At 41.7% G+C, this 11,874-nt stretch overlaps 1 protein-coding gene across 2 annotated transcripts; it reads left to right on the top strand.

The window, feature by feature from the left end:
• The first annotated feature begins 2,357 nt into the window (after positions 1-2,357).
• Positions 2,358-11,490, top strand: LOC131132692 (ubiquitin carboxyl-terminal hydrolase 2-like). 2 transcript variants are annotated; one of them, XM_058078545.1, is made up of 12 exons: positions 2,358-2,790; positions 5,869-5,919; positions 6,014-6,134; positions 6,571-6,679; positions 6,761-6,871; positions 8,509-8,573; positions 8,660-8,763; positions 8,847-8,927; positions 8,991-9,069; positions 9,235-9,342; positions 9,443-9,563; positions 10,965-11,490. In XM_058078545.1, the coding sequence occupies exons 1-12, from the start codon at positions 2,635-2,637 to the stop codon at positions 11,068-11,070; spliced, it is 1,212 nt and encodes a 403-aa protein (XP_057934528.1). In that variant the 5' UTR covers positions 2,358-2,634; the 3' UTR covers positions 11,071-11,490. The 2 variants fall into 2 exon arrangements, with proteins under 2 accessions (XP_057934528.1, XP_057934529.1); XM_058078546.1 differs by having other exon boundaries at positions 2,364-2,790; positions 5,872-5,919.
• Positions 11,491-11,874: the final 384 nt, after the last annotated feature.

The raw sequence follows: 11,874 nt of genomic DNA, 5'->3' as shown, positions 1-11,874 counted from the left end.
TAGGTAGAAAAAAACATACATAAGTCACACTGGACTATAAGTCGCAGGAACAGCCCACCAATGGAAAAAAGTGTGACTTAAAATATGTTTTTTATATTGACGTACATACCCTCGGTGGTGTGATTCAGTTGGTAGAGTGGTCATCTCCCAACCGGTAGGTTGCGGGTTTGATCCCCCGTCCTGCCGTGATGTTTATTGGATTGCACTCGGCACCAGTAACAACCTTCATTTGGGCCAACGACAGTCAATCGGAACCTCTGGGTTTGGGCCGGTGACATGATTTGACTTTTTTGTTTCCATAACAAGATGATTGAAGACGTTTCTACCTCGGCAGAAATGCTGCAAGAGGCCTTGCTTATGCAGCTCAACAATCCTACCACGTTCAAAGAGAGAAAGCTCTGTTGCCTTTGCCATCAAGAGATCACGACAGTGTGAATACTGACACTAAATCACATTTAATACACATTTTTAGTCAGATTTTGCCTTTTAAAGGCTGTGGTGTTAAACCTTTGATCTGCGGATGAACAGCCTCTTTGACTTCAATGCTTGTTTGCAATAAATTGCTGACTCCAAGTGTTACGGGTCCCAGGATATGGCACCGTCACAACAAAATACAGAACAAATCCATCCATATCTGTAAGGACAGCAGTGAGGACACGGAGCAGCAACGTCTTCGTCCAGATTGTGTCTTTTATTGAAACTTCATACATTTCAATTACATTCTTATACAATAATTGGTCGCGAGTGGGCGGCACGGTGGACGAGTGGTTAGCGCGCAGACCTCACAGCTAGGAGACCAGGGTTAAATTCCACCCTCGGCCATCTCTGTGTGGAGTTTGCATGTTCTCCCCGTGCATGTGTGGGATTTCCGGGTACTCCGGTTTCCTCCCACATTCCAAAAACATGCTAGGTTAATTGGCCACTCCAAATTGTCCATAGGTATGAATGTGAGTGTGAATGGTTGTTTGTCTATATGTGCCCTGTGATTGGCTGGCCACCAGTCCAGGGTGTACCCCGCCTCTCGCCCCAAGACAGCTGGGATAGGCTCCAGCACCCCCGCGACCCTCGTGAGGAAAAAGCGGTAGAAAATGAATGAGTGTGAGTGTGTGCAGGAGCTCAATAACTACATTCAACGAGCTTGCCTGAGAGACAAGGCTGAGGGCCATCTAAACCCAAAATGGCCGTGAAACGGCACTAACTGCTGTTTAAACTGCCTCTGGTCGGACGCTACTAATAAGCTTACTCTATTTCAAAAGTGCTTGACAATATGATGCTTGAAATACTTCCCTTCACGAAGTCTTTGAGCAAGGCACTGGTCTGAATGTTAACACGCGGGGAAAAGTCAGTGCAAAAATGCAAAGGTCACAAAGTCAATAAGGAAAGCTGATGAAACCTTTTTTATGTGGAACACACGCAAGGGATTTTTTTGTTCTTATCTTGCAACTATGATATATATTTTTTTGCTTATGGTTGCTCTACATCAGCACTAATCTGCACACTGAGGACGTCCACATCCTTGGCCATCTGTTTAGTTAACTGAAGTGAAAACAGCCGTTTTCAGCTAACAAAAAAAACATCTAATTAAACGATTTACACAGAGTCGGCTGCTAAAGGAAACAAACGTGAAACATTGCAACATGCGGAGACAACGGCAGCAAACACACATCCAGGATTATGTAAGAGTTCAGGGTAATTAATTTTACAACACATTTTTATGGATTCCACAAAGTCTCAGACGCTTTTATGCAACGTGCATATAAACCGTGCCCAGGTATCAACATTAATCGTACGTTGTAAAGCAAGCCATTTCATTTATATTTCATATAAAAAACTATTATATATTATTCAATTAAAAAATACATTGAATTTGATATCACTTAACACTATATATAAATTATGTATATGAAGTTTTTTATACAAATAAACCAAAATATTTCTATAACAAAAAAGTGATACTTTTTTCCCACTGTCACCATCAAAACTTTTCAAATTCAAATACAGTATATATCGTTTTATGTCATTAAAATCCATATTAGCACACAATATATTGAATATTTTGTAGATATGAGGTGCAAAGTGGAATTATTGTCATTGAGGTCAATAACTGATCAAAACAACTTGTCCAAATGAATTAAAAAAAAACGGGGTTAGAATTTCAAATAGTGAGCGAAATACCGGAAATCTAAACCATCCAATAAGCAGATCCCTAATATGCATGGTAAAACGTTTCACTTTTTAATCCAACCAATAACTGTTTTCGCTTTGGTTTTAGCTTTCACATACATCAAAACGCATCAGCACATATACTGCATCTTAAATAATTTTAAATAAGTAGTTAGTAGGATTAGTCTAATGAATAGCTTTGCGACGTTTCCCACTGCACCTGAAGGCAGCCTCGGCGGCCGGTTTATTAATGGTGGAAAGGGAGGGGGCGTTCACGTCCACAGTAAAAAGTCAGGAAGCGGCAGTTTGCCGTTAGTCTTCCAACAGAACGGTCATCAAAGAGGTGTTGAACGTTTGCGTCTGTGCGGCTAAGATCATTATGCAACCTCCTGCGAGACGCTTCGGACCCCACTAGTCTGTCCTCGTCACACGTTACGACCCTCTAGAAATCTTTCCTCGACGTCGTCCACCATGCCGTCCCTGCGACACTCTTACACGGTGACAGCACCGGAGGAACCGACCACCGCTCTACCCGCAGCCAAACCAGATTTGCGGCGCAAGGGTCCGTCCTTGTCCCGGTCAATGCTGGTGTCCACATTCATGGGGCTGATCATCAACCAGGCCAAGGTGAGTCCCCACCAAAGCGGCCGTTTTTATCTACTGAGACCGATAATATTGATATGAAATATCATTTTATGGAGTTCTGTTAAATGTACCTTTTGTAACTGCTTCAGCATGATGCTCAAATCAAGTCATTATCGCCCCCAGAGACACAAGGTGGTATTGTAAGTGACATTTAATTTAATTTATGAATTTAACTTCATTGTACATCAATACTATTCCAATATTAGCAAACTGAATAACGTCAGCCCTGTTAGCATAGTGACTGCTAGCATGTTAGCCTAAATATAGACAGAGAATGACTAATGCAGTTGTTGAAAAGCTTTTATTTAGCTGTACTTTCACTTTGTTTAATTTTATTTGAACATACATCAGGTTTTTTAAAGTGTTATTGAGAACCCCAGGGTTAAAATAAACTAGTACACAAATATACCAGCAAGCTAGCACATGGAGGTTTAAGTCACATTTAATGATCCGATTAAAAACAATGGAATGTCTGTAATTGAATGGCATTCCCAATGGCTGACATTGTCACTCTTAAGTGATTAAAAGCAAATTAGTAGCCTATGGCAAGCACATTTATTTATACCATTTTATGCCAGTGTTAGCTAGCAGTGTTACTGGTGGAAGTGTCTGCTAACATGCTAACACATCAAAGATAAGAGACTACATCTGGCTACTAAATTGTTGCCAGATGTTTGTTTAAGGTGATGTTTATTCTTTTTTTAAGCATTTGTAGAAGTATTTGTGTCGTTTGGACCTTGGACCTGTGTTTAGTGGCCTCGCCGAGAGTCTATGTTGACACGGCCTCCAGCAGTTACGTAGCCGCTTGATGACACTTGACCTCATGTTGTAGACATGCTAAACAAGCAGAGAAACACCGTTACCTGGACGCACCGCTTGCTCCGTGTTCTCGGATGGGCTATTTTAGGGAAGGGTATCACCTGCTGAGCAGAGGGAGCCAATGACCATCTGGTGCAGAATGACTCCAACATAGCGTGCTGTTATCTTGTTTGAGCAGCACAAAGTCTCTGCTTTGAAAAACAAAACACGTTTACAGTCGGAACCTCTGTGTGACACCAACTGAAACTGATACGCAGTGCGAGCTAATCTTATCAAGCAATAATAAAAGTGCTGTGCTATGCTATCATTATCACTACTAACAACAAGACAAGCAAAAAACAAAATAGCAACCATGGGATGCTAATGTCCCTTTGCAAAAAAAGAATCTGCGACCGAAGAACGCACGATGTTCCCTCGTCGCGCCTGCATCACATGGTCTGGTGATGTCACGGTAGCAGCAAGAGCTCCGCTTTGTTTATTCATGCAAGCATGCGGAACGATGGCTGCCAGCAATGTGACCGACGACATTCCACTTTGTCACGCCGGTGGACTGATATAGGGATTATGTAAAAAAAAAGAACAACAAAATGCTAATAATCGTAACAATCTAGGTAAATATAACAATAACAGCACCAACACCGCCAGTTTTATTCCCGTACCACTCACTCTGGAGTCTCGCCTAAAAAGCCTGGCTACACAAAAAAACGGGGCAAAAAGTTGCGTACGCCTTTTCTCACTTTTTATTCAAAAATACATAAGTCAAATATATCATCTCTTTATCACTGCTATCTGGACCGCGTGCGTAATTAGCGTCCTTTTCCCCAAATGGGCTTTTCATTGTTCTGCTTTGAACTATCCAAACTGGTCCAAAAGGTTTTCAGCATGCTCGTTCTCAGGAGTACTGCTCTTTTGTCCTACTGGTACACTTTGAAGGGAATAATGCTGTAAATATTTAGAAAAATATTTTTGAATTAAAACTATATTTTCAGAAATATTTGGAATTTTAGGCCAACAAAAAATGGTATTATACATGTATTTTTTTTTTAAAAGAAAACTAAAGCTTCAGTGACTGTAGGATTAGGAGTAGGTATGGTTGACATATTATCCATAATTGGTGCCTAGGGTGTCCTGATTTGATATTGATATTGGTCTGATATCATGATTATGTCAGCCTGCATCTAATATCTTGTTAAGAGAGGGGGTGGGGGGTAAGGGGTTCCTTTAGAGTTGGAACACCATGGAAAGAGAATCATGTAATCCTCTTTATTGTGCAGGTGGATGGGCTAATTAACAATAAATGTTTGTCCAGAGAAGCGTGGGTTTGTCCAAAGAGTTGTAAGTGTCCAGAGGGGTAATGTGTGTGTGCGTGTGTGTGTGGTCTTGTTGAGTCACACAACTCGCGCAAAGGCTGGACACTTCCTACTCCACGTGGGAGGCAGGCTCAAACCATCAAAGGCGGCTACCGACGCTCAGCTAGCTCTTTGAGGTGCATTTAGGTGCATCACGTACCTCCTCGGGCACAATGTGCTGCTGTGTTCATGGACACTTGGAAATCACATGCACAAATTTACACAACAACCGCTGGTTGCTCAAAACCGTAATCAATGTTACAAATGTTCTATTTATAAAAGACATAAGGAATATACAAATAGACTTTCGGACAGCAATTTTCATAAAAGACTTCCATCACGGACTCTGGAACGGTCTGGAACAATAGTCTAAGTCTATTGCAGGTTTAATGATCTCACAACAGGCACAGTGATCTCGAATAAAAACACAGGCTAGTGTTGCGGCTGTAACCCACCCAAGCTGAAACTCAACTCAACGTCACTTCCTGTCTGTCTGACTCGTCTTATTTTCTCTTATGTCGACCATATTGGGTAATAAGAGTGTAAATGTGACTGTAGGTGTGAAAAACATATTTTCTATGCTCAGAGTACAAAAATATTCCATTGCAGAAATTCATAGTCGAGTCCGGAGCCAATTAAGTGTGATAAACGAGAGATGACTCTACAGTGTTGGAACTATACACTAACTGTTGGCATGGCGGGGGTGGCGGTGTTGAAATAACATGTCAGACTCTCCATGTCTGCTGGGGTTGCACGACTTTCATCCCTTCGGTGTGCGTACGAAGAGTTTCGGTAGGCATCCGTACCGTCGATGTTCTACGACCAGCAAGGAATGCGTGGAAAATACATTCCTAGCAAGTAGCCAAGATTGACTCCGCTATCTTTCTCCAAGCAGAAGCAGAGTCCGCAAGGCCTGGTGGGACTGAAGAACCTGGGAAACACCGTGAGTGTACCAGCATGCACCTCACACGCCCCCCCAAAAAACCCATACACCTCTTGTCTAATGTATTGCTGTGTGTGTTTGTGTGTGTGCGCAGTGTTTCATGAACTCTATCCTTCAGTGTTTGAGTAACACCCCCGAATTGAGGGACTACTGCCTGAGGGACGTCCATCGAACCGACCTGAACAACAGCAGGACCAATTCCGCTCTCACTGACGGTAGGAGGTCATTTTAGTGGAAATGATTTTATGTTGTCTGCGTGTCGCTGCTGAAGGCGTCCCGCAAGGACCACAACCATGACTGATACAGTATTATTACACACTGAGGCCGTTGTCGGAAAACAGTTCACAAATTTGTTACGCAGGTGACCTCACTTATCAATGACAATTGGCTCCGCAGTCTCCTGTTTTCCTACAGAAAAGATAAGATACACGCAGGCACGCTATTTTGTCGAGCTAGCATATAAACGGTTGGTTGCATAACAACGTTGAGTCACTTTATGACGCATAGGTACAGTAGGTCACCGCTTTGTTTCTCTTTGGGAAGAAACGGAACTAGAAAAGAGTTCATGTTGACCATCTTTTGTTAGTTACAACGGCAAATAGGTTCTTTGTCAAGGAATGACCCCCCCCCTTCTCCCCGTTTCTCCCGAAGAGTTTGCCAAGCTGACTCGGAGCTTGTGGACGTCCTTCAACGAGACTGTGACTCCCTCCGATTTCAGGAACCAGGTCCAGCTGTACGCTCCCAAATTTGCAGGGTGCAAGTAAGACGACAACATCCTTTTTGTCTTTGACTCAAGTCCTCCGAATGTATGCCGTTGTTTCTGACCCCGGTGCCTTTGCAGTCAGCAGGACGCCCAGGAGTTCCTGCGCTTCCTGCTGGATGGCCTCCACAATGAGGTGAACAGGGTGACGACGTCCACAAGGCTGCCCAATGAGGACTTTGACCACCTCTCGTAAGTCACCGCATCATCGCCGTCGTCACCTCCGCTCCCAATAAGTCACCCGGTGGCCATAAAATGTCGCCTCAGTGGGATTTGCTGCCTGCCACCTCGGCAAAAAGCCTTGGCGGCCATATTTGGAAGGAATCGTCTCAGGTAGCAACAATGAAGCAGACTTTTTCTGTGTGCCGCTCGTATTGTCAATGCAAAGTTATGCAACCACTTGCACGAATCAACGGTTAAATTGCCATCTTATCTGCTGACAGGACGTTTAGCAGGTCTTTGCGCCATACAAGGGAGATAAAACTGGATGAACCGTGACACTTTTCCTCAAACACACAAAAACAAGGCTGTTCTGTCGCCGTCGGGGTCGGCCAACTGATTGCACGAATCATTGGTTCCGTGGAGGGACTGAAAGGCAACTAGTAACCTTTCAGTCCATAAACCGGAGATCAAACTCCTGACTAATCAGCTTCATCTCTTTAAAGCCCAAAAACAAGGCAGTTCTGACACCGAGGAGGTCGTCCAACTTATCTTATCCGCTTCAAGGAGAGGATGTTATGACAACGCGTAATTCATCAGGCCATAAACCAGGTGTGGGCAAACTACGGCCCGGGGGCCACCTACGGCCGGCCAAGTGTTTGAATATGGCCCGCCCCTTCTTTCCAAAGTATTTCATTTGAGCCAACATTTTGATGGTTGAAGTAGCTGTTTTATCAATTTTGGTATTTTATGTGGTCTGTTGTTTACAAAGTGCTCCTGAAAAAAGGGACACAAGCACACAATAATAATAGTAGTAATAATAATAATAATAATAACTTTTATTATTTATTATTATTATTATTATATAATATATGATATAATAATATATTATAACTATTATTATTGTGTGCTTGTGTCCCTTTTCAATATTATTATTATTATAGTAAATAATATAAATATTATTTATTAAAATTAATTTAAATAATACTTAATTTAATTTATAACGCACCAAATAAATCTCAATCTCAAAGTGCACATGTAGCAGGTTGCATGACACTTTTACGTGTAAAATGTGTGTAAAAATGTATGTGTAAAAATGGACTGTTAAATGTAAAATACTGTGAATTTTTATTGTGAATTTCTCTTGGAGATGAATAATTAATTATCTATCTATCTATTTACTATATAGTCTGCCCCCCCCCCCGACCCCCCTCCGCCCCAATTTTGTTAAATCAATGCGGCCCCATTGTCAAAAAGTTTGCCCACCCTGCCATAAACTGTTACTGAATTGATCGTTGGTCAATCGCAATTATTGTCTTATTTGCTAGAAATATTGGAAGTGATGTAATTAGTGGCTCTTCAGACCATAAACGGTCATAAAGATTCCCGACCAGTCGTGGTTTTCTTTCGGAAACTGCACAAAAACCTTGGAAAAATGGGAATGACGGCATCGCTTGGATTGTCGGTTCTATCATTGATGCTGTTACATAACTCCGTCATCCATCCGGCCACCATTTGACTGGTCCTCATTGATATCAGTCGCAAGGCCACACCCCCTTTACATCATCAAGTTGTGCTATCTGGACCCCCCAAGAATGAATCCTGTTTGTGTTTTTCCTAGACATGAGCAGATTGTTTGAATTGACTTTGTCCAAATGCTGCCTTCACAGGGAGGACGAAAAAGCCAAACGAACATGGAGCTTGTATTTGGAGCGGGAGGACAGCAAAGTTGTCGGTAAGCGTCGCTCTGTTTAGCGTCCAGCGGCACAGCTAGCATCCCCCAATCATGACATGAATCATAAACATTCCCTCCTCTGGTAGATTTGTTCGTCGGGCAACTGAAGAGCTCGCTGACGTGCACCGTCTGCGGCTTCCGCTCCACGGTCTTCGAGCCCTTCTGGGATCTCTCCATACCCATCCCACTGGTCAGAACCCGCCCCCCCACCCCCAAAAAAAAGTCTCAGTGGTACGGTGTGTGCAGTCTGACACGAGTGTGTTTCTTCCACAGAGGATGTCTGGCGAGGTGACGCTCAGAGATTGCCTGAGGGTCTTCGCCAAGGAGGATGTGCTGGATGGAGACGAGAGGCCGGTAAGACGCCAACATTTCAGCCGTGAAAGCGTTGATTCACCTCGTTTGTGCTTCCATCTGCAGACTTGCAACAGATGCAAAGCCAGGCGAAAATGCATCAAAAGATTCAGCATTCAGAAGTTCCCTCAGATTCTTGTGCTTCGTATCCTTTTTTTTTTGTATGACCTTCAATGGCTGCTGTCATGGAGGAAAGACGAGTTAAACAGAGCCAGCAGCATCTGCATTATTCTACATCATAACAAACATGGCCTCTTCGCGGCCCCCGCTTCCTTCTTCCGTCCTCCTTGACTCCCCTGACCCCTCTCAGACCTGAAGCGTTTCTCTGACTCCAACGTCCGAGCCAGCAAGCTGTCCACGTATGTGAACTTCCCCCTCAAGGAGCTCGACCTGCGGGAGTTTGCGTCCGAGGGCGGCGGTACGTATTCGCCGTTGTTCGCCTTTTTCTTTTACTGCAGTTTGGCTAAGCCTCACTCTCTCTGTGTGTGTGTGCGTGTGTGTCCCTCCATCCCCCACAGAGCGGGCCGTGTATAACCTCTATGCGGTATCCAACCACTGGGGGAACACGTTGGGGGGTCATTACACGGCCTACTGTAAGAACGCCACGGTGGGGGAGTGGTACAGCTACAACGACTGCAGGTAGGCCCAGGCTACAAAAGGCTTTCATTGGTTTGGGTAGATTTGACTCTACATTGTTGAAAAACATGAATATTTTGGCAGGTGTCTTCAAATTTTATGAGCAACTTAATCCCAAAAAACCCCAAGAGTCTGTTATTTTCGTTCAAAGAAAAAGAAAAACACTTTTTGTCATTTTGTAGATGCATGCTTTTCATTATTAACATACTGTTGTTTTATAATATAACATAATATCATCAGGACCTGCCATGTTTGAGAAAATATTAATCATAATAATAAATAAATAAGAAATAATCATAATAAATGTGAATGAAATACAATTTCATTCACAATAATGAAGTATTTTTTACATGTTTTCCTATATAGTAAATATAATAAATAAAATAAGAAAATGAATGAATATAATAATAATATTTTTAATAAATATAATAAAGTCAAACATTTTGACCTTTTCTGCAAATGTTGTGAGCAGTTGAGCCAAAGAAAACCAAAGGGAATAAATACCTTTTTGGTATTTTTGTCAAATAAAAACAATATTTGGGAGATTCATGCTTTATCATTGACATGTTACTTTGCTCCCAAGTTTGTGAGCGACCTCATAACAACAAACAAGGAAGCTCTTTTTGCACATTTTTTCATTCAGACCAAAAAAATCAAACATCTGGAGATACGTGCTTTTCATCTTTTTAAAAATTTAAGCAGGTATCTTCAAATCTAGAGAGTAACTTAATCCAAAAAAATTGGAAAAAAATGAAAAAACCCAGAGTCCATTTTTTTCTGATAAAAACATTTTGTAGACACATACTTTTCATTAACATACTCTTTTATAATATAACATAATATAAGCAGGACCTGCCATGTTTGAGAAAAACGTAAAAAAAACACACACACAATAATTATTTTAAATAATATAATAATAAAAATAATAATAATATTTTTTTTCATGTTGCTTTTCATTTTAAATTAAATTAAACATTTTTAAGCAGGTATCTTCAAATCTTGGGAGCAACTTAATCCCCAAAAACCCTAAGAGTCTGTTATTTTTGTTTGTTTTCCAAATTTTGTGAACAACGTAATAAAAAAATAAAATAAAAAAATCCACTTTTTGGCTTTTTTTTTCATTCAGACAATGTTTTAAATGTTTTAAAGATGCATGCTTTTTTTAAGGTGTGTTTCTCCAAACACAAAAAAACAGTATAAATATAGAATGAAAATTCTATATTAGAATATGCAATGAATAAAATATATACAGTATATTGCTACTGATCAATTAGACTTTTAGTTCCTCGTTAGACACGACTACAATAAAGATGAATGCTATTAGTTTGTATTGGCGATGACGGCACACATTTGCATGTTTTTTGTCACAGTTGTGACTTTGTTGTTGTTATTGTTGTTGTGCAGGGTGAGCCCCATGTCCTCCAGCCAGGTTCGCAGCAGCAACGCCTACATCCTCTTCTACGAGCTTGCTGCCTCGCAGCACGGCAAAAGTCAGACGTGTCGCCTTTAGGCGCCCTGACAACAGGACACTGTTGCAACGCCCGCAGGGTGATAGCTCTCCCTGGTGGAGAGAGCAGACTGTGACTGCTGTTATTTGAGAAGGCGGGACAAGGCCGGGTCAGGACAGTATGAACTGTTTTACTGCTGTCCCATCCCGGACCTGAATTTATATTTTTCTTAGTCTTTTCCAGGATTTCTCTTTAGGGGTTTTTTGTATGCACTGGACTAACATGGACTATTGAGGACTACTGCAATTTATAATTTATTCTGTTAGTCATAGGAAAAAATAGGGGCAAAAAAGAACAACTGTGATGCACCACCAGTATGGATTTATTTTTGTACAGCACATGCAGCAGAGCCAGGAACACCAAAGCAGCGACAACACTGTGTGTGTGTGCGCGTTTATGATTAAAAGTCAGTTCAAACTTTCCTTGCTTTTGTTTCATTTGAACAGGTAAGGTGGGATGCTTCAAAACTGCAAAGGAATTAGTCATAATTAATATTCATACATAATGTATTTATACATTTTTTTTGGGGGGGGGGGGGGTTGTCCAACAAAAACATGTACACTTCGATAAAGTATTACCTGATAAATGTACAAAAAAATTATAAAATGTGTTGGGGTGGGGGCATTATAAAAGCTTTGGGACTCCAGCACACCACAGTGACAGCCACAAATGAGCACATTCCGCTACCAATGTCAAGCACTTGGTAAACGTGGACCTCCGTTACCATTCTTCATACACGCTAAGCTAGGGGTCTCTAGCTAGTAGCTCCTACCCGCTTTTCAAGTAGCTCTCCAAATGGATTATTC

The sequence above is a fragment of the Doryrhamphus excisus genome, chromosome 7, assembly GCF_030265055.1.
Source record: "Doryrhamphus excisus isolate RoL2022-K1 chromosome 7, RoL_Dexc_1.0, whole genome shotgun sequence".
In the NCBI taxonomy this organism is placed as follows: Eukaryota; Metazoa; Chordata; class Actinopteri; order Syngnathiformes; family Syngnathidae; genus Doryrhamphus; species Doryrhamphus excisus.
Note: the sequence above shows the minus strand (reverse complement) of the source record. Positions and strands in the feature narration are given on the sequence as shown.

Coding starts and splice junctions, on each gene's coding strand:
- LOC131132692 (XM_058078545.1), top strand. CDS start 2,635: ATGCCGTCCCTGCGACACTCTTACACGGTGACAGCACCGGAGGAACCG. Junction 8,764..8,846: donor TCTCCATACCCATCCCACTG/GTCAGAACCCGC, acceptor TTTCTTCCACAG/AGGATGTCTGGCGAGGTGAC. Junction 9,070..9,234: donor CCCTCAGATTCTTGTGCTTC/GTATCCTTTTTT, acceptor GACCCCTCTCAG/ACCTGAAGCGTTTCTCTGAC.